This window comes from Poecile atricapillus, chromosome 2, assembly GCF_030490865.1.
Source record: "Poecile atricapillus isolate bPoeAtr1 chromosome 2, bPoeAtr1.hap1, whole genome shotgun sequence".
In the NCBI taxonomy this organism is placed as follows: domain Eukaryota; kingdom Metazoa; phylum Chordata; class Aves; order Passeriformes; family Paridae; genus Poecile; species Poecile atricapillus.
The window spans coordinates 35756523-35780143 of NC_081250.1; the positions used below are offsets into that span (position 1 = coordinate 35756523).

A 23621-nucleotide genomic window follows, 5' to 3' on the forward strand; every position below is an offset into this window, starting at 1 on the left:
AAAGTACCTACTTTCACCAAAGTGAAAACACCAAAGTTAAGTATCAGCAAAATCAGGAAACTGTAAAAATCTTGATTTACTATGAAACTTTTTAACTCAGTCTGCCATATTCCTTTGCAGATGAACAGAGTTCTTGTTATCCAACTGATGATAGTTTGCATTTTGTCAAGACTAACAAATACAGGAATTACAGAATTAGGATCATCTCATCAAGTGAATCCCTACAACACCTGACAACTCATTATTTTGCAGAAAGGGAAAACAGCTGCAAAGCTGTTTGAGGTTTAGAGCACTTAGCAAATCTAAAAAAATATGGTTAAATTCTATTACTTAGTCTACTTCTGCAGAGCAATGTTTCCCTGCTGGTTGCTTTACTGACTGAAGGCAAAAGCTATAGATGGTATGTCCTAAGACATAGATGGCACAATGGAGAGAAATTGTTTGAAATATCATTTGTATCCCCTCCTTCTCTATCATGATGAAATGAAGCATCTGCAAACACATCAAAACTATTATAAGCAGACAGTTTAGGAGCCCAGATCCTGTATCTTTACCGGTAAAAGAAAATAGAGGTTGCTTTCCAGTGCTGAGTACTTAGAAAGGGACACCAAAACTTTTTAACTGACACTGAATTTTGAAACTTTAAGATACCAGAACAGGGTATCACACTACAGGTTGCTGGGAACAAGTTAAAGCTGCTTTGTGTTATGGTTTTGTTTTAATTTTGTTTAGAGGCTGACTTAGCAATTTCTCTGCAGGGAACAGATAACCTACAACAGCCACAAGCTGTCCAAAATAAGAACGCACCCAAGACACCTGCACAGAGACTGTTAAAGCAAAAAAACAGTAAGTGGGCAAAAAAAAGGCCAAGGAGAAAAATGTTATGGCACACACAAAAGAGCTACTGATTTCTGTTCCTCGGGGGAATGTAAGCAACAGATGCGTTACTCTCCTTATCCTGCTTAGCCAGAACCTCCCAAATACATGGACCTTCCCCCATCCCTTCCATCAGCAGAGACCCACTGTCACACACTCATGCTTTTCAGGTACCAGCTTCTATTCCCTTTCCTGACATTCTAAGTGTAAATCAGTGTGAATCTACTCTTCTCGAGTGTGAATGAGAACAGCAGGCCACACCTATGCTTCTTCACTCTTGGGGCCTTCCTTAAATTCAGAAGAAAAAAAAAAATCTGTAAAAACCTGGGCTTGTAGAGTTTTCTTCACACAACTGATACAAGATTCTTCAAGATTTCTTTTTCGAGAAACCCGTATATCTCAGAACTCAGCACAGACAATAGAACAGACAATTGCTTTTTAGTTAAGTCTGCTGAAATTTAGAGGGGGAAAGAAAGTATTCATGAGCATTGAATTTATTATTCTTTTATCTGACTCTAGTTTATGTGACTTTCAAACCATTTTCCAATCAACTGCTTAGTGTATAGCATGCCATTAGATGATACAGAAATATTTAAATTTATTGTATTAAATTTAATGAGAGCAATTGTTGTTTAGCAACTTGGTAGCCTACCTTCATGCCCAGTGCCTCTAAAGAATTAAACACTCCTATATTATTTCACTTACTTTAATTGAACGTGGTGATGCCTTTTGCACTGCACACAATTGCACTGTTGATTTTTTAGAAAATCTCTCTCTCTTTTCCCTAACACTTCCAGTGGATAATCCTTGGTTTTCAATATGCACAGTCTCCATATATGTTAGGGATGGTTTTTTTTCAAACATCCTACAGTAGGAATGACTCCTATTCTATATTTACCAGAATTATTACATAAGCAAGATAACAAATAAGCCAGAGATACCAATACAGATTAAACAGAAAGATGACTTTAAAAGTCACCTTAATGTACAATGCCATTACAAATTCACTAGGAATATTTTGAAACTTCAGGACAATGACAAAATAGGATAAAAATAACACTAGCAGGTACTGTTTCCATGAATTCTAATGCACAATATGTCTCAGCACTACCTCTTCAATTTTATTGTTGAACAAATTCAGGCACTGCAAATCTCATTGACAGCAGCAGCATGGTGTTCCTGATACCCATCATCTGCTGCAGCTGGTATATAGCAGCTCTTCCTACCTTTGGAGAAGTAGAGCTATAAAACTAAGTCCTCAGAGCACAAGTAGACAGTATTAATTTTAAACCATAAAACTGACACAGAAAAGTGCACCACTGATTAAAGACTAATTCAAGTATTCAGTTCTGTCTCTGCGTCAATGGAATTGGCATTACTGTAGGCACTAATGAAACAATTTCATTTCTGTTCCATTCAGGGAACAAAAAAAGGAAGGTGGAAAACACACTCGGTTATCTGCCAGACAATGGACAGATGAAGTGCAGAACCACCTGTGGTGAAACACCTGCAGTGAGAAAAGAGCTGCAGCCTCAGGTGGTCCACAGGAAGTGTCCAGGAAACCCAAGCGTGGACCCCACACCAAGGTACAGAATTTTTTATGACTCTTGTCTCCCCATGAACCAAAGGGATGGACGTGTACCCCACAGCACAAACAACGTTACTAGTGATCCTGTAACTGTGGTTGGACTACTTTTACTCCTAAAATCTTTTGACAGAAATAAACACTCATCTGATCTTAGCCTAAGCAGACCTAACTTCTACCCATGATTTAACTGTTATATACAGAGACTCCCTTGAGATGACAAGACACCTGACAGTCCTCAGGGGAAAAATATAATTTAATCATTTTCAGCAGTGTAATGAGAAAGGTTAATTTAAAAAATTAACAGTATGTCTTTTTTTTTTTTTTAATACTGTTACATATTTTTAGTCCCCAGCTGTTTGTGGAATGATATAAACTTGTAGTTCAGATACAGGTGGTCTCTGTGCAGGCCATCATCATCTGAAATCTGTGCAACACCCATCTCTCTTCATTGCAATTGGCACTGCAAATACTTGTTGCACCCACACACTATGGGAGAAGCTGCTTCCATACTCTCAGCCAAAATCAGGAACATTTAGGCTACATGAAACATCAAACTGATGTAATTTCCCTTTCTGGTACTTGTTTTTTTCCTGCTTCACCACATCTCTTCCGCTTCCCTAGGCAATCAGAAATGACAGATAAGAGAATGTGGAGAAAAGGACTGTGAATGTAAAAGGAAATATAATTGTTTCAAGACTCTCTACTGTCTTCAATTTTGTACAGTCATTTACAGCTGTCTAAAGTGTGTGACACTGGCACCCAAGTGAGTGAGCAGGCAATTAAGTTTTTGTACTCTTCCACAATCGCTCTGCACAGATGTAAACTACTTGATACAGTGTGAGAGCAGTGACACACTGAGCACTCTGGCTTGATGATCACATCACACCACTGAGAAGGAAGCTGCTCTTCCCTGACAGACCTTCAGAGCTCAGACATGGAAGATGTTGAACCCTCAGACCCCTAACCAGCAGAAGTCCTCAAGTGCTTACTTACAAACTCATACATGTAAATACTTTCATTGCTTGCAGCAAGGTATTGTGTAGGCAGGGAAGACAAGGCGCCCAAAATCACGCAAGCTCAGCCCAATATCACTCAACAAGTCCACTGTTCAGCCAAACATTCCATGTTTTAACCATAAAACTGGAAGTCATTTAAACAATAATATCAGAGAAGCCAGCATGAAGTCTGTATTAATAAAACTAAAATCAAGTCAAAGTAAATTAAGAGTTATTTTAGAAGCTCAAAATTGCTTGTGATACCTAGTGCCTCCATATATTTGCTAACAAAATGCAGAACTTTTTCCTTAGGTCAGAGGTTGAATTTCAACTCTGTCCATAACCTCTATGAACTGGCTATCAGGCTGCAGCAAATTAAATGGTGAATGGTTTGCTTTTTAAATAGAGGTATAAACCAGCTACATCCTTTCCTTCAAGCATCAGCACAAAGTGAAGGACTAGGATTGGCAGATGGAGGTTTAACTATCTGCTAGCCCTCAGAACTGGTCATTGTAAGAAGGGCTGGACTGAGGAATGTAGCAAATGTAGGAAACTGTAGAGAACGGCTGCAACAATAGAGGTAGCTGCAGAGATGGGGGTGGTCAGATAATATTAAATTAGGTTTTAAATTATTAACCAAGAATCATGTTTACAAATATCCACATTTTAATTTTCTTCTGGGCTATTTAACAGCACATCCTACTGATTTTTTTTTTTTTTTTAGAAATCACATTGAATCATGAAAGAAGAGAATTCCTGTTTCTTTATTCATCTTCAGACTTTGATTATGTAAAATATTCTTAATAGATTTTAAGAAATGAGCAAAGCAGGAAAGTAATCTTTTTATTTATGGAGTTTGCAGTGAGTAAAAATTTGAAAGAACTTGTATTGTTTAGAGGAAAGAAGGGCCTAAAGTCTATACATAAATTTAAGAAGTATGCATTAGTGCTACAGTTCTCAAATTAATTACATTAATTACATTAACTGTAACCATCTAAACACAAAATACGCTTTTCCAAACAAACAATTCTTCTGTCATAATTTAATCTAATAAATTCTTAAAGGATACCAACAAGACCATCCTCACAAACTGTCATGCATAGGGCTTGTTTGTTTGCCTCTCATGACAACACATCCCAAAATACAGAGCATATTTCAACTTGTTATTCTCTAAGTCGCCTGCCAAACTGCAGACAAATTGTAAACATGAAGAACATGTTAAGCCTATTCAAGCCCACAAAAAAAAAAGGGAAAAAAAAAATCAAGTCTTGCACAGTAAACTCTGCTATAATTTCCTGATGTAGGTCAAAACCCAGCAGGAAATCACATTGTCTATTTTTATCCCAGTTCACTGGAAGTGCTTTACCTTTCTGTTTTCTTGATAAGCACAGCCCTGAAGATTTGTTCCTGGGGAGTTTTCTCTTTTTCATCAGTTGGTTGCACAAAAGGGTGGACAGCAGCCAAGACAAAGCCCTGCTGGTACAATTCTTGCAGCTGAGCTGGAAGATCACACAAGGAGGAGAGCTTGATTGCAGATGATCCTGGCAGCTCAGCTGGAAACAAAAATGAATTGGTCAATAATCTGACACTGGACTATCATGTATTTTAAAATCCAGGCTCTTCAGAGTCAACTAAGCTTCACACTGATCTACAATATTAACATCAAAACTGACCTTTCCTGAGACCCATTTTATATTTCGTATTTTAAGCAGGCTGCCTTGGTGAAGGACTTGGACTTGTATGACACAAGAGAACTGCGCAATTAAACTAGAAGTCAGAAAAATTAAAATGCCAAATTCACTACACAGTCTGGCAGAGATAAGGCGAAGAATTTAATAAAAACAAGGCAGTTGGTCAAAAGATATTCTAGGTTTTAGTAGTTGTCATAGTAATGCAAGTAGAGAAGAATGAGACTTCAGTCAAAAACACAAAACAAGAGAAAAGAGACAGTCAATGAAGGGAGAGCATGTCAAATTCAGAAGCTATAAAAAGAAGCATCCATCTACACAAAATCAGCCTAAAAGACCACTGATGCAAAATGCTGATGAGACTGAGTATCTGTCAATATGTCTGAAGAGAATACTGCAGGTATATTGATAATAGGAACGCTGAGTGATGCATTCCTATAGCAATGAGAAACCTTTTAGCATAAACACTAAATCTTATACCTCAGGGTTTAAGCAAACCTATACATATTGGAGATGAGGATGAGACATAGTATATGAAAATAATCCTTCCCCAATCTGCTTACTGCAAGGTTTTATGCCTTCCTGTCAAGTATTTGATGCTGACTCCTGTCAGACACTTGACATACACATGGATATTTCAGTCAGTATAGCAATTGCCCTTATTTCTTTGGAGCCTTCTGGGATTCAAAAGAAATTCACATAAATCACCTAAAACAAACTTTAATTCTCTTTTTCTGTACATCAGTAATTCCTCATACACTTTTCATATTTTATGGGAAATGACATGTCTCTTTCCTGACCTTTGCCTCCTCATTTCCATCTCGCCTGGAGGATATTTATTATTTCATCTAAACCACACCAGGGCATACAGGCTGGTGAGGTGCTGCATGTTCTTCCCTCCCATTGAAAGCAAAAAGAAGGGGATGCTGCAAGAAATACAACAGAGGTTCCCACCACCTTGAAAGCCTTTGCTAAAAAAAAAAAAAAAGGACTGGAGAATAGTTTGTATGAAAGAAGACAGCAATGCAAAATAAGGTTTCATTGTACTGCTTTCTCCATCAAACCGTATGGCTACCCTTTATGAATAATTTAAGGAGTTATCAAAAAACTAATAAATATTCAAACCAGATAATACTAAGGAATAATTTAAATTATAATAGAATAGATGTGCTTGGTATGTTTTTTCCCTCATATATGACCACCTTCCAGAAGGGAATAATGGAACTTTTTGACCAGGAGTTTAAGATGTAGAATTTTTTATTATTTTTACAAATAAAATGAGATCCAAGCAACGTGCACATTGACAGACAATAGGGCTCTACCTTCTACAACAGCATACAAATCACTTCAGCATCATAAAAAGACATTGCACAATGAATAATGCATAATAAATAATAAACCAAACAGTTACTTACTGGAGCCTACTGGGGATCAAAACAGGGAAACCCAGATTTTAGAACTCCATTTTCCCTCTTGTGGCTCAGAGACTCTAAATATTTTTGACTACACTGCAACTAATTAATTAATAATAAATTAAAATTAATAAAATTAATAAAATTAATAAAATTAATATAATTAATAAAATTAATAAAAAACGAGGGGTTTGCTTGGATACAATGGAATCACTAAACACTACTCAGTACTGTTAATTCTGGTCATGGCACTCCAATTTTTAACCCTCACCTATGAAAACTGGTGCTTACCTGCCAGCATGGTATGTAGAATCAGGATTCTTCTGAGGACAGCTTGAGTAAGATTAGTAAAAAGTCTAGTCATTAACATGGGAGACTGACTGCTTCCTCCCAAAAGCTAAACATGAGGAGAAAGTGTGGAAATGCATGTAATTGGAGCCTTGGGATGTAACTTGATTAAAGAAGAAATGTAATAGAAAATAGAGATGGGTGGGATTATCCAGCTAGTTCATCCTACTACCTAGAGGCAGGATCAGTTCTAGTTTAGTTATTTCTCGGTTTTTCTCATTTATTTTTAAAAACCTTTAGTAATGGAAATTCCACAAGCCCCCTAAGTAATTTTTCAGCATTTCTCTATTCATCCTACTCAAAATCCTTTCCTAGCACATGGCCTAAATTTCCCCTTCTTAAATTCAAGATTGCTACTTCCCCACTAGAGTATTTCTTTTTGCAACAGCATTTTATAACTCCTAACACTATTCATGCTTTAGTCTTACTTCCTTTACATTGTATAAACTCAGTCCTTTCAATGTTCCTGTTCTCATGTCTTCAGTATTTCTAAGTAACTTTTGATGTTCTCTCCTGATTCTCTTCAACTGGTCCACTTTTTTCTTCAAGTATAGTACCTAATTTTAACCACAGTGATCCAGCACAAGCCTCACCACTGCTCTGTAGAATGGAAAACTCTAACACTAACTACATCCTATGTCAGTTTATATCATCCAGGGAGAAAAAAAACAAAGTGAATTCTTCTCCCCATAACTAATAGTGGCAAATTTTCCTGTTCTTCATGAATTTTAGCATTTTTCCTTTCAGTTTCCAAGGGCTATTCTGGTTTCTGACTTTCAGAGTATGAACAGCACTTCTCAAACTGGGAAACTGTAATAAACATACTCAGCAGTCAATTGCTCTAATAGTTAATGAAAATGATGCATTTTAACAGACTCTGACCAGAACAATTTTAAGCCTTACAGCTAATACATATTTTTGGTTTGATGCTGAACTATTGCTAATTTCTCCTCAGACTAGAGATCCTTCACAGGAGAAAGGCAATTCCTGTTACAAAACTGATGCCAACAAAGTCTACAAGTCTTCTGGATCTACAGACCTGTGATGTGCATTCTTGTTTCTTTCCAACTCATTTGAGTCATGCAGATTCCTCCCCAGAAATACCTGATAAACATCATCCTCTGGATATTTCATAACTCATTTTTTCCGGTATCTTTCTGAGCATTAAGTTGGGCTAACAACCTCACAGTTCTCTTTAAATGTAGGTTAAAAAAGGACATCACATCTAAAATATATTAAAATGCTTGGTTTAGTTGTTGAAGAGAATTCTAACTATATAACTTTGAAAGCAAAAGGAAGACCAAAATTGTGTACAAGAGGGACTTGTGTAAAGTGAAAGAGTAAATGAAAAACCAAATAAAAACTTGTGTAAGAAGTGCTTATAAGCCTTTATTTTGCCAAAAGATAATGCTGATGCCTTTTATCAGCCTCTTTTTTGCACTTGAACTGCAGCTGGCTCTAAGCCTTAGACTGTGGTCCATATTTCCACATTTATTGTTGTATTTCTCAATGTGACCTCAAAAGATTCCTCTGCTTATCACCTAGATGAGTGTGTAAAAAACGTGTAAATGAAAGAAGCCACATTTTTTAGTTTGGTGAAGGTTGAAGGTAGAAATAGTAGTGCTTGCTGCTTTTGGACTGGATCACCAGACAAATTAGTTTGTTGCCTGACTGCTAACTTAAGCTGAAAACACTTCCAGCAGTGCTCAGATACATATAGAAAACTACATCTTTACAAACTCTTTAAAAATAAAGTTTGTGTTATACTGATATCCCTAAGGTGACTTTCCTGGGTCTAGAGACTATGTGCATTCTTTGCTGCTAATGGAAAAACCTGACCAGGTATTCCCACTTACCCTCCTCTTACCACAAAGAAATCAGTAAGAGGAGTGAATTTCCATAAAAATCTACAGGTTGTCATGTATATTTGAGAGTGGCCATTTCTGTAGCTCCAAAAAGCAGTTTACGGGAAAAAGAGAAAGGAGGCACAGTCTACCACCAGAATCCCGAGGGACTGAGAGCAGGCTGAGAAACAAGACTGGGAAGACAGATATTGAAGAGGACTCGCTCTTCCTGTGTTAAGGAGCTAGTCTTTTCCTCCCCGTGGATTATCCAGGGCTTCTACCACAGAGAACAAACAGCCATTTACTGACTTCAAACTGAATCACCTCATGTGACCTCTGACAACTGTGCTATGGTCCACACTAATGAGAGAGATGCTTTCTGATCAAATATTAAGAAAGAAGACAGTTACAGCAACCGTCTATGAAAAATAGTCTGATTTTTGTGTATTAAAACAATACATTTGAGTACCTTTGAGATGCTGTAAACCAACACTGTAAAGTAAGAAAGGTATACTATGCCTTATAAAATAATCCCTAGTATCACCTATTAGCCCATGCTTAATGACACCTGTCATCAAGTTGAATACATCTTTATATAATATATATACTCAACAGAATTAGATGACTTCAACTCTTCTATTTGATAAACAGCAACTTCCTCTTCCTGACACATTTAAGACAAAGATAAAATGAACTTTATTATTTTTTAATTTCCTATTATGTGAATGCCCCAGAAAAGCTGAAATGTTAAATGCCAAAATGGCATTTATTTAATTTCTCTTTACTGAAATGGTCAAATCAGAGGTCAAACTTGGGTCTTAGTTTCTCGGCACCTGTCCTTAATACTTTATTTAAAAGAGCAAGTGCACAGTTCTACTTTAAATTTCTATTATCCTGTGTATCTACTACCCTGTAAGATTAGCTTATTTTGCTTACTCCAACAAAATAAATTAAGTCTTGGGATTTTTTGGTCTTCATTTTTCAACATGTTTTTCTGATTAAGCTTTTATGCTCTTACTCTAGTCACAGCTGCAAAAGGCGGATGGAGCCCTTAATGACAATTCACATTACAGATGAAAATGTTCCACAAAAATAATGGGGACTCCTTTTAAATATTCCTTGTTACATTTTAAAGTTTTCATGTTCATCTGCATTTTAAATGTTCCTCAATTTATTATGGAACATTAAACAAGCCTTTTTCATAGAATCACAGAATAGTTTGGGTTGGAAGGGATTTGAAAGATCATCTAGTTCCAGCCCCTCTGCCTTTGTATTAAAATAACCGAAGATCAAATTTGTGCGCACACAGATTGTACACATTCTCTGTCCATACCAGGTAGAGAGGAAAACACTTTGCCCAAGGTGTGACAGGCACATCATGGGCTCTGAAACAAAGGCAGATTGGCAAACTCAACAGACTCACACTATTAAGTGATGTAGCAACTCAGTTACCTGGTAGCCACATCCATATTACTCCTATTTCATAAAATCACAAAATGGTTTGGGTTGAAGGCTCTTTAAAAATCATGTGGTCTAATTCCCACAGCAAGGCCCATGGACCTCTTCAACTAGCTGAGGTTGCTCAGAGTCCCATCCAACCTGACCTTGAATGTTTCCAGGGATGGGGCATCCAGGACCTCTCTGGGAATCCTATTCCAGTGTTTCACCATCCTAATTGTAACAAAATGTCTTCCTTAAGTACAATCTAAATTACATTTTTAGCTAAAAACCATCACTCTCCTCCAATTGCAACACATCCTACTAAAAAGTTTGTCTCCATCTTTCTTTCAAGCCTCCTTTAAGTACTGAAAGACTGCAATAAACTCTCTCTGGGGCTTTCTCTTCTCCAGGCTGAAAAACCTCAAATGTCTCAGTCTTTCCTCATACCAGAGGTACTCCAGCCCTGTGATCAGCTTTGTGGCTCTCATCTGGACATGCTCAAACAGGTCCATGTCTTTCCCATGCTGGGGCCCCAGAGCTGGATACAGCATTGCAGCTCAGGTCTCACCAGAGTAGAGCAGAGGGGCAGAACCCCCTCCCTTGACCTGCTGGCCACTCTGCTTTGGCTGTTTTGAATGCACACTACTCGGTCATGTCCAGTTTTTCATCCACCAGCATCCCAGGTCTTCCTCAGCAAGCTGCTCTCGATCCCTTCAGTCCCAGCTTGCCCTGGTACTTGGGCTGGCACTGACTCAAGTGTAGGACTTTGCACTTGGCCTCCTTTAACCTCATGAGGTTCACACAGGCCAACTCACTGAGCTTGTCCAAGGTCCCACTGAATGGCACCCCATCCCTCAGGTGTGTCACCTGCACCACTCAGCCTGTTGTCACCTGCAAACTTGCAATCTATGTCATATGATCAGGCCTAACACATATTAACAGGCTCAGACCCTTCAAGAAATACAGGTCCAACTGTCTTTATTTTTAAACTGCAGGGTGAGACTGCTTCCCAATCCATGGCCATTCCTATGTACCATCCTGCTTGAGGCACTCATAGCCAGTGAACTATGGACCCACTCTTGCTCCTCCTGCACCTCCTTCATCCAGCATCACAAATCTTGCAGGCCCTTCCACAAAACTACAGATGCTTCAGGTCACTCACAGAAAGAGGAATATCCTCCATCTCCTCCCCAGGTGAGCATAGGGCCTGTGGAGCCCTCCTCAGAAGAGTGAGATTTATGACAGAAGGGCCACAGGGCCGACCTCAGTGCAGCTCTCCCTCCCCCACTGAGGCCTCAAAGCCACATAGTTACCCCTGGGCTGATCCTGTGAGCTATAAAAAAGCAAACATTCAGGCAAACTACACACTGTCACTCCTACTCACTACCACCATGCACCTCCCTACTCAGCACAATTTTTTTGCTGCTGTCCTTCCAAAGCGCCCAAATCTCCTTCCTGCACTACACAGAGCAGCATGTAGGAGACCACTCAAGCACAGAAAATCTCCCATGTTTTCACAAAGGACACTTTGCGTGCACATTTACGACTGTTTATAACAGCCCTGATCATTTTGTGATTTCCTGATGGAAGGTAGAACTGCATTGACAGAAGGTGCACATTCACAACAACCAGGATACACAAACAAACCAGTGCTACTAGTTTGGGTAAGCTGAACAGTGACTTCTAAATGAAGGACCATCCTGTCAGGCCACCTTTTCATTTGACAAAGCCCTTGGGTTTCTCTGTGCAGGCCCTGAGGACTGAATGGTACGGCCCCTCCCAGAGAGCTAGGAATCACAGGAATCAAAGTGAAGGAAGGTGCAGGGTAACAACCTATTGTGAAGTGTTGGCTTTTCTCTTATAATTTCCAGGACAGACTGGAAAAAATCCTCTCTCTGTACTATAAATTAGAAAATTATAAAGTTTTTACTTATTCAGCAGTTAGTCTGGAACAACTGAAGGAATCCAGATCATCATCCTTTCCAGCTATTCAGGCTTGCTAAGGCAAATTTGTTACTCTAGAGAGAAGGCAGCAAACTCTTACTTGAATATTCTCAAAACACTTAGAGAGTCATCCTGAGAGGTTATTTCCATTCAGTGTCAGTATCACACAAAAAAAAATATTAAGCCATCTATTGCAAATTTTTCATTCTTCATTAGAAACACAAAGGAACTCTCTTTCATGCAGCACAAATTGTTTGTGGGCACTCTCACTTAACTATAATTATTCCTTCCTCATTCAACCCACAAATAGTTTCTTGTTACTGATGACAACACAAAGCTATCCGAGTACTTCTACTGAAAATAAAGACAAACCTACCAATAATGTAACCTAAATAACATAAAGCAGTAAAGACATTTGTAGCAAGTTTCATGATGAGCTCCCAATAATTTTTTTCTGAACTAAAACCTATCAAACAGTAAAACCAGTATAACTAACATAGCAGAAAATATATGGTAGTGGTGACACTATCACATGATTTGAATTACCTGAAACACACTAATGCTAGAATTCAATGAACTAATATCTCAAGCTTTTGGAGTAACAACTACACAAGCTGTACTCCAGCCTCTTTTCCTTTCGAACAGAGCTTGAGCTTCCATGAGGTTCATATACAGGTTTCTTAATTTCAAGGAGAAGATAGATGATCTTGGTGCACTACTCTTTAGACTGTCAACAGAGGAAAGATACTGGATGTTAATATAACAGTGGATTTTTCATTTATGCTAAATTACATTCTCAATGTCTCTTTCTTCATAGTCTTGAAGACAAATTCTTCACATTGTCTTCATTTCTTCTCTTCATTGTCTTGAAGACAAATACAATAAATGTCCCCATAAAAGAAAGGAAGGATGAATATGCAAGAGCAATCAGTACTTCATAAATGAAGGTGTCTGTTCAATAAGCTCCTAGTGTTTACTTTTAATGAAAATGTAATAATGGAAGTTAAAGATACTCAAAAGCCTCTACCACTGTATCTTAAAGTGGTAGAGGGGAGAAAATCCACACAAAGACTGTGAAACTGCATATATACCTTTCAAAAGCATGTAAAGACATAGAAATGTACATATACATGTATGCAGGTGCATACAGATCTACACTAACACTCTTTTCTTTCCTTAAGGAAAAAGCAGATACATGCATTAGTCAAACTGACAAAGTACTAAGATAACTCACAGGTCCAATGAGACTACATGAACTTGTCTGATCAATTGTGTTGTCAAATCTCATTGCATCTGTGAGTTATCTTGCTTTTTGCCCAGTCAAAGTTTCATTTTTGTGTCTTGCAAGCGTAAGATAAGTATCTTAAGAACTGGGTACATCTGCCACAATGATGTGGTTATGCATGGGATGGCTTAATTTCTGGTGTTTCAGAAAAAAAATAAATACCCAGGCTATCACCTCCACTAAGTTAAAAAAAAAAAATCACTAAACAGAATTTTAGTAACCTAAGTAAATTAACAAGCACTTCTTAAATGACTCATAGCTTATACCCATTAGCTTGTGGGTAGAATTACGCAAAATGGGCAAACAGAAGACCACCTACTAGAGGTTAAAAGGGTTAATGACTGTGCAAAAAGTAAAATTGAAGGTGAAAAGGGGAAGGGCTTCTCATTTAAACTTGCACAGAAATAAATGTAGGAAATCCTATCCCTTCTGCACTTGAATAGCTCTTCAAAATGCTATTTTTTTAATTTGTAACTCCCTCCTGCTTGGTTCTAGCTCCTAAATTGATCCAGACCAAGCACAGAGACAACAAAGACAAGTCATTTACATTTCACAGAGCCAAGGAAACTCCAATTATGTCCAACCAAACACAGGAAGTGTTCAAAGTTACATATTATCCATAAAGACTTGTTATCTGTATAAGTTCCTAAAGACGAGTATTACATTAAACTACAGAGGAGGGAAAGGGTTCATTCTGAACTACAGGAAGGACCAGCACGCTGATTCACATGTATTTCCGTTTCCCCCATGTTGTGGTTTTAAAGCAGCAACTAAAAAATCACTAGAAAACTTACTTATTTCTTGCTGTGAGATATGGATTAGAACAAAACAGGCTTAAATCTTAAAAGGAATAAAGAAAGTTTATTAACAAAACTACAAGAATAAGAAAACCAGAATAAAACTTCCAGAAAACCCTTTTCACCCCCACTACCCAACCCTTTTCCCGTTCACGTGACAACATAGAGACAAAAAAACTTTGGTGTTTTAAACAGTCCCAGTTCTTGCTAGAGTCTTCTCATCAGTCTTTGTAGAGAAACAGAAGTCTTTTTCTGCTAATCTATGGAGTTTTCTCACAAGAAAACTAATTTTCTTCACAGCTTCTACTTCTCTGATGCCAGCTGCCCGGAAATCTGCCATCAGTTGTCTCCTCCCATTTCACATCACTCTGAGGTGTGTTATGGGTCAAATGAGTCTAGGGATGTAATTTTTAAGGATGAGTTATTCAAAGGCAGAAGTTCTCTTCATCTGTCTCTGTGAGCCCCCCTGGAACCAGAAGTTTTCTCTTTGCCTCTACAAAGCTACAAATCTTCAACTATTACTTCTCTCCCCTCTGTTCCAGCACCTCACTGTATCACAGCTACTTCACTTCTTGCTCAAAATCCACACTTTGAACGCCATTCCTCCCTATATACTCTGTCATGAATTAAAGGAGTTTTTTTCAGAACACTATTGTCCATCTCCATAGCTTTAACAGAAAAATATTTCAGCTTATAAAGCATCTCTTTATTCTCTACCTTTTCTGAAGCTTAATTCCTTTCTTGACTGTTTCTGATAGTTTATAAAGTCTCTTTACATGTTGATTACTCTCTCCTTCCCTCTCTGGATAAAAGGATTAATCTGCAAGTCTCACCTGGGTAATGAAAGGGTTAAAATCTTGCCCTTTTGTAGATGGTTCTGTGATCTCTGCCGGAGCAGGAGCTGGAGTTGTCTGTAATGGAAGATTCTTCATGGCTGTTCTGGAGAGTGTGGTCACTGTCTCAGCCTGCCGCAAGTCAAGAGCTTTTTTCTCTCTCTACTCGACAGTCTCTGGTGAATTCAGTCACAGCAAAAACTGCAGCCAAGCCAGGGACCGGCCTGGCCTGGCCAGAGCCCGGGGAAAGCCCCGCAGGCCCCATCTCCCGGCCGGGAGCCGCGGCAGGTCCAGCCCAGCCCCTGCCCGGGCCGCATGGGCTGGGCAGGGGACAGAAAGCCAGATAAAGCTCGGTTACCTTTCACAGCCAGGAAACAAAGAGACAAAGAAATTCCCAGGCTTAGGTCTTAAGGTGGTGTCCACAGGTTGATCTCACTTTTCAATGGTCAAAACTGCTGCCAATTCTTAGAAATGGCCAGCTGTTGGCTAGGAGAAAAACTCCCATCAGCCTCCAGCAGTTTTAACTTCTTTAGGTGTTTCTCTTTGTTTTCTTAAATGTCAATCTATCACACCCCACAACCTCCCAAAGTACTGGTTCCCTCTCCTAAAGCCTCTAGAAATGAAGTGAATCTGTTGATGGCAATAGTTCAGCTGCCAAAGTCTGAACAGCTGAATGCTGTTCTCTTTAACAGCTTAAGAAGCAGTGAAACAGGACTTCCCATCACTTCTCCCTGCAGTACAGCAAGTCATGTCTCTCACAGCAAGTAGCCAGTTATCAAACACTTTAAGAGGTGGGAAAGGGTAGCTACTCAACAAGCAAAAAATAGTACAACTCACTGAAGAGATCTTCTGATATCTTAGAAGTTGGTGGGATCATAAAATTTGGAAGGCTGATGCATCTTTTTTGCTTTGACCCCCTTTCGAACTATAATGTGCTTGCTATTTTTCTTTGCAGCAATAATAATGAATACTGGCAAGTTTCACAGCTAACTCTGCAGCGCTACAGAATCTTTTCATTCCCTCCCATACATTTTAAAATATATTTTGTCTTTTCCCCCTGTCATAACCCCTTCTTTTCCTTCTCCTCCTCTCTGTTTTATGCTTCACTTCAAAGTTCTTTCTGTATTTCTGGCAAATTTTCATTTCATATTTTAGAACTGCAGAATATGATAAACTGCAAATTTTATCCTTGCAAATTTTACGAAAAGCAAACTAGCATTGCAATGAGAAAAAAGAACTGTAAAAAGTACAGATAATATCCTCAGGTGAGTACAAAAATTGTCTACTTTATTAATTATGAAGGATTTATTCATTTTATGGTATACTTTGCTGGATGAGAAAAACCTCCTCTAAAATGGAATTTTTAGCATTTCTTAGCTTTCCAAATCACTATATCATATTGTCAATAAAATGCTGCATGTGCTGATTCTTTAAGGAGGTCAAAAGCAGAAAGGTACATATATCCATTTAAGTATTTCCGTCCAAACCAACTGAGAACAACCTTGAGATTACTGTTTCAAATTTTAATCAGCAGAGATGAACAAAGTAGCTTGCATTCATTACATGGGATTTCTTTCCATACTCACAAGATAGTTATAAACTACAAATCTGACTGAAGCCTAGTTTCCAAACTGAAAAATGACAAGAGGATTTCAAACATTTAAGGAATAAGGGAGGAGAAAGAAGTCAACAAAGTAGTAACTGTGGCTGAATACATTTGCTGTGATCTCACACACATTTTTCACGATACACTGATAACTGCAATTAATATCAATGACTTTGCACAGCCAGACAAACAAAAAGATAAATCTATCATCAAAGTATTACCATCAAGGTTTTCTTTTTCTCCCCAATTCACAAGGTAATTGCTCCATATAATAAATATATGCCAGAGAAATAGTTGGAATCTAGAAAGAACATTCTAAGAATTTGAATTTTATAAATTCAGCCTTCAACACAAAGATTTAAATTTACCGACATATCCAATAACCTCGGGAAGAAAGGTTAGGATTTATCAAGATAGCTCTTATTCCCCAAGCCAACCCATGCAATAGAGAACTGATAGTCTCCAGGGAAACCAAAATCCTCTTGGCAGGTCATGCCTGTATATATTTTATACATAACACTTTGCATTATATGTACGGAAAAGGACAGATAGCTTTAGAAATGCTTGAACGCTTTATTCAAATGTTACCTGCTGGTTTCTGTTTCTTGTCATTTTATATCGCCAGTGTTTAACATGCATTCTCCCCTTCTGTTCCAATAGATGTTTTAGACTTTCTTGTAAAATCTTCTTTAGGACGATATTGCATGCCAAGTTTGTTTAATTTTTTTTAAAAGCTAGAAGGGAATTTTTCCCAATCCTGTCTCTAAAGTCTATACATTACCCTGTTTCAGATGTTCTCATTTCATGACTGCATCAACCAATGACATTCCTTTTCTTCAAAAGGCAGTCGTACATACTAAGCACTTAATATTTTGAATTAGATTAAGTTAAGTACCATAGTGACTTTTATCTATCTTTTTCCTAGTTTGAAATATTATATATTTTAGGTAAAGAGAAGACACTTCCAAATAATACATGTTTTTCATATAGTGTAACTTCTCACTGTTCTTTTGGTCTCCATTAAATCAAAATCCCCTAGTTAGAAAATGCTGTAAATTTTCATAGATGTCTGTTAAATTGTTTTCAGCTTTACTGGCAAAACTAAATAAATGTTAAAGCAGTGAAAAATGTAACACAGGTTGCAAGCAAGCAGTGTTACTTTTGTTACTTGACGGTAACAAAATTAGATTGACTCCACTAGATTTTGGCCCCAGGTTTTGTCATTTTTTAAAAGAAAGTTGGGTAAGAGAATGCTACACGATGAAATTCAGTATAAACAGGAGATATTCAGGGGCAGGTAAATTCAGAGGAAAGGGCTTACAATGCATTTGGATTTTTTAAAAACACATTACCGTGCAGTAATTCTAAGATGAACACTTCTGTGGACAACTATACAAGACTCAGAACACACAACAGCTGTTAGATTACAAAAAGAGTCAAAACTGAGCTATTTAACGCCATCGAAATTTCAAGGAAAAAAACAAATTTTAAAAAGGAATAAAAGCAAATTTGATCTGGCTTAGTTTCCAACTACTAGGCCTACTTGGGGAACTGCAATGAAAAACCAAATGCAAAACATTCTACAGCATTTACTATTCCTCTCAGCCCCCCTGCCCCACGTTTCTATTTTTTGTTAATAGTTGATTATTAATTTTGATAATGGGAATATATTCCCACCACTGCTAATTGTAAGAATAGCTCTGTCAGGGTATGTGAGTTTCATGTGAAGGGTCTGTGTCTACAAAAGCAAGATCAAGATTTTACTGTCCCAGCAGACCTCATGTCACCCTCATAAGATCTGCCCTCAATGACACTGGTGATCTGTACTTGGACATCTCAGCTACCCACAGCATCAAAGGGAGCCATCCAGCTGGAAGTGAAGCTGTTCGGGTATTTGCAACAAAATTTGCAGGTCCAAATCCTCATTGTTCACAGGAAACCCATGACAGACTTAAGATGCAAAGATTTGCATGGGAACATACAAAAATATAGGGTGGCAGTAATCCCTATCAAGCGCATTCCCCAATGGTTCCTGATTAATTTGGCATGTGGAAGAGCCATGTATCACCCCATTTATGATTTTTAGAATGACCTGATAAACTAATTTCAGCAGATACAAAGCTAGAATCACCAAATGGATCGGTCATTTTGCAATGAATTAGGCAAGTGTTAAATGAGATAAGAGGTTCCAGCTAGCCAAAGAAGACCTACTTTCCTGTCCATGTTTTTGGCTTTGCTGACTCTGTTGGTACACAAGGGTGGTCAAAGACCTGATTAACATCAGTACAAGATAAAGTATTTCTTGCTGACTTTTTGCTACCTGTGCTATTATACAAATTCCTACTCAAGTTTTTCTCTATTAGCTAATGAAGAGCAATTCCCACTCTAATGAAACTTTTGCTCTTCAACCTTGCTGCCACAGGCTCAATTTTTCCTTTGTAGATTTTTTTTGTTTGGTTTGGTTTTTTTTGGTTTTGGGTTTTGGGTTTTTTGGGGGGTTTTTGTTTGTTTTTTTGGGGTGTTTTTTTGTTGTTGTTGTTGTTGCTGTTGTTATTGGTTTTTTTCTTCCCACCCCTTGGATTCCTCAACCTGATGAGAAACAGCGATTATGTGGCTACACTGGAGCAATGCACTGGCTCACTGGCCAGCGAGCTGTCAGTGCACATCTTGGTTCTCCTCGCCTTTCCCTGATTAACAGAGGTCTCAGTCTTCTGCCCAACTGCCAGTTTCCACAAAACTAGGAGCAGCCTAAATTTCTCACAAATTGCTTTGAAATTGTGTGGTTATAATTATTTGGAGGAATGAGACAGACAGACTGTGAGCCGTTTTTAACTCTCGTTTCCCTAGGAAACCAGTTCAGAAACAAAACAGAAAATCCATCACACTACCACCTACAAACTGTCTGAAAAAAAAAATTCCTTCAAAAATAAAGACCTCGAAAGAAAATTCTGCAAAAGGTATTATGGAATATTGCCTTCTATAACACATCTAGCAGTGTATTTAACAGTGATGAGGCTTTCACAGAATATTGAAAACTACTAGAAGCAAGAGTTCACCACTGGCACCTAAAAGCAGTATGTCACTGCCAAACACACCACATCACTTCAACTTGGCAAGAATGCTTGACAGAAAGCCAAAGAGTAGTGGAAAAGGCTGTTAGAAGTTAACAAAGCACTTCCCAAAAGTACTGTTTTGTTTTTTTAGGCAAGTCTGCTAGGGCATGGGTGATGGATTTACTAAAGAAAAAAGTTTTTCTTGGCAAAAAAAGTCCTGCTTTTTCTGCTTAGAGCAAATTTTCCTGTCACTGTGCAGAATTTGAACTCCTACTCCCTCGTTTCAGAAAAATGTGGCTAGTTTCTGTTTTCAAGTGAAGAATTCCCACACAGTGATACTGATAGCATGGAAATCCATTGTTTAATATGGGTCATGGGAAAATGGCCACAAATTCGAACATCATTACAATGGAACAACCAGAGGAAATTATATTTTTTTCATTTATTTTTTTAAGTTTGCAATAAAATGGTTGTTGTTGCAATTTTGTTTGCAAATAGTAGCAGAGTATTGCTCCAAGAGTTTATGAGAAGGCCTTGTTTTATCCTTACTTCTCAGAGTACTTCTGTCAGAGAAAGTGCAACTACAACATTATTGGAAACTAAAAGGAAAGAAGCAGAAAAACCTTATCTTCAAAGCTGTTAAGGAACAAATTAATGAAGTAAATATAATCTAATACCAAAGTAGTAAGTATATGCAATAAAGATGTAACAGAGATCCTGTCCAACAGGGACAGAATACTTTCATGGTATGAAGGTGATAATTAAAATGCATTATGCAGACAATCTTAAGATCTAAGACTTCCCTTACACCCTGGATAGCATCCCTTTTGGGCTAGCGACATCAAAAATTAATTTCTTAAATGCACATTCTTACTGATTAAATAATAGAATACAGAGGCAAACGAACAGGTCATTTTCGTGGTTCTCTTTACAAGGAATAGAAGATAACCTTTACAGGTGGCACAGTGTGTGTGACAATGCATATTCACAGCGAACACACAACAGAACTAAAGGCTGTTATTCCTGTCAGCTCCTCTTCGAAGACAATACCTCAGAAGCAAACCTGGGGAAAAGTGTAAAGCACAGTGCCTCTATGCCCTGGCTGATATTGTTTGCTTGCTACTCTCATTATCCCCTGATAATGCAACCCAAAGTGAGGTCACAGGCATCTGCATGGCTCTAACTTCTAATCACATGACAGCCCACATCCAAGATACTTTCACTTCTCCCCAGTCCTAAGTGGATTCTGCAAAACAGAGAGAATTATTTCTAACTTCTCTTATGTCAAAAAAGGCCAGACCTGCTATTGGCTAATAATGAAATATCACTGATAAAGTAGACTGAGTTTCCACCAATGTTTTTGGAAAAGTACCCTGAAAGTATCTGTTGATGAGAAGACCAATTTTTCACAAAAATTTACTATAATAAAAAAACCCCCACCAAACTAAACAAACAACAATGGCAACAAGTAGTGCAAGAGTGCAGCCTGAAAACAAAGTGTTACAATTATAAAGTGTTGCATTCACTGAACATGTGGTGAAGAACAATTAAAATAATCCCACAAAATATGTCCAATTTTATCTATTTGATCACTTGAAAGGCTTCATCAAGGCATTCAACCCAGCTGGAAAAATAGGGTAGAAGGACTGCATAGAAAGACAGATGCTGCATCTGAACTGAGAATTCGTAAGTAAATAAACAACAAAAACAAAACAAAACAAAAAAAGCAATTCTGACACAGTTCCAAACTTTATGAGACAATAACTTAACAAAAGACCACTTATTCTGTCACTCTTTTTGTTCTTTTGTTTTGTGATTTGAGATAGAAGTAGATGCTAATTTTTTTTGCTTACTAGTAATCTGTATAATAACTGCTAGTGAATTAACCCATGCAATTTCAGACTGTTTGTCAATTCTTTTATCAGTTGTTATTAAGAAATACAGGAAACAATTGCTCAAATAGAAGAACACCACAAAGGGCTTAGCAAATGAGGAGCTACAGCAGTAGACTGCTGTTTATTTATACGTCACTAGTAACCACGTCCTGGCATATCTCTAACTTTCTCAAAAATTCCACCTGTTTATTTGTAAACCTCATACCTCATTCTCTTTCAGATTTAAGGCCTTTTATCAATTCATTTGGAAACGTGTGGCACCTTTAGGACTTCTCACATCCTTGATGTCTTTAATTTTTTATGTGCCACATCGTACGCAAAAGCCTCTGTATTCTCAGACTGAGATGAACTCTTTCAACTGACGAGTGTTTAACAGGGACAGATAATATTTCTGCAGTTCTTAACTCACCTGATGACTGTCAAGTTTGTCTTTAGTGTGCTGATCAAGAGCTGCAGCTCACAGCAAAGGCTTAATGAGATTCCCTTCCCCTTGAAAGGACTGCTTCTCTCAAGAAGATTCTGTAGCTAATCACTGCAAGTCTCAGGTTTTGAGGATGATTATTTAGGGGGAGACAGAAGCTGCAAGTTCTGTACAATTCAACTAAAGAGAGCTCCACTTATATGAAACGAGCAGGTTTTGCAAAAACCAGTTGGCTGGGAAGGCATAAACTTGCAGTTCCTGTGCAATGCCTTATCACAGTCCATGGGTTACCACATACCAGGAAGAGCCACACCAGTTCACTACAGCAGCTGCTGAGCAAGCATCGGACTCAGCCGAAACCTCTCACGTGCCACCTCCTATCTCAGAGTATAGTGTGTCACAAGTATCAAGTCATTTGCAAAACCATTACTACACACAAGCCAAGAGTCTGCTGGGTGTGCAAGCTGTATCACAGAAAGCAGGCTGCAATTTCATGTAGTAATTGTGTCACTTTAAGGTCCAGGATATTACACACTTGTATGACTGCAATAAAATAAAACCAAGTCGCTGAGACTGTTTAAAACACGGGACAAAAATTTGCAACACATGCCAGAGTTTTGCCAAGACAGATGAATGAGTGCCAAAGGAGCTAGCTGGGGAACTGGAAGCAAAACTAGTACAGTGTTTGGTAAATGCTAATAAGTTCTTGTCCTCTACAGAAGCAGTGAACATATTTTCAGGCTGCCTCATCGCTTAAAGAGAAGGCCACAATCTGGAGGCCTGGATCAATCTTTATCAGCTTTGTAATATGTTATGGCTGCAAGATAGTAATGATCAAATGGTATTTCACCAAGTGACTACATTGAAGAGTTCTGACACTGCTGCAGCCTAGCCATGAACCAGCAACCCAGAATGCAGTACTAAACTGAAACCTATGGCGAAAAGAAGCATTATACCAGGCCCAATGTCTGATGTTTGCTCAGCAGTATATTTACGTCTTCTACAGACTTTCTAGGCTACCTGTCACCTGTGCACATACACACAGGCACTGAAAAACAAAACAGTAACAAAGGTCTGAAGCAGATAAAGCACCTTCATGGGCATAAGATCGATGCCTCTCTACATACCAAGTCAAGGTTAAGAAAATGCAGGTGAGGCATTCACACACAAAACCCATGCAAATGCTGTAAGAACACTAACCAGAACAGTTAAGATTGAGACAACCATTAAGGCTTGCAAACTACATTATTTTGCTGAGTACAATATTCACAACCTTAATTAAAATTGCAGTCACAATTATGCTTGTTGCTAAAGCAACAATTTACAGAATGGGGAAAAGAAAGTGAGAAATTGTGCAGTTTCCTTGATAGATTTAAACTACCTAAATGTTCTCAGGTTATTCTTTAAACAACATTTAAATTGAATGTTGATCTTTTCTAGAAATGACAGCATTTTAAGGTTTAAAATAAGCTTTCCCATGTTCAATGAAGAAATAAGTCTAATACACTCAGAGGACATTTTTCATGTCACTCAGATTCAAAAAAAGAAAAACAAAAAAAAAAAAGTTGTCATGAAAGACCCAAAGGGATTTGAATC

At 38.0% G+C, this 23621-nt stretch overlaps 1 protein-coding gene across 2 annotated transcripts in view; it reads right to left on the reverse strand.

Annotated features, from left to right (window-relative positions):
- RFTN1 (raftlin, lipid raft linker 1) overlaps nucleotides 1–23621 on the reverse strand; it is a 96507-nt gene that overhangs the window by 50278 nt on the left and 22608 nt on the right. For both annotated transcript variants that reach the window (XM_058833288.1, XM_058833287.1), the window contains exon 3: nucleotides 4826–5012. In XM_058833288.1, the coding sequence (XP_058689271.1) occupies nucleotides 4826–5012 (187 nt within the window). The remainder of the gene's footprint in view (nucleotides 1–4825; nucleotides 5013–23621) is intronic.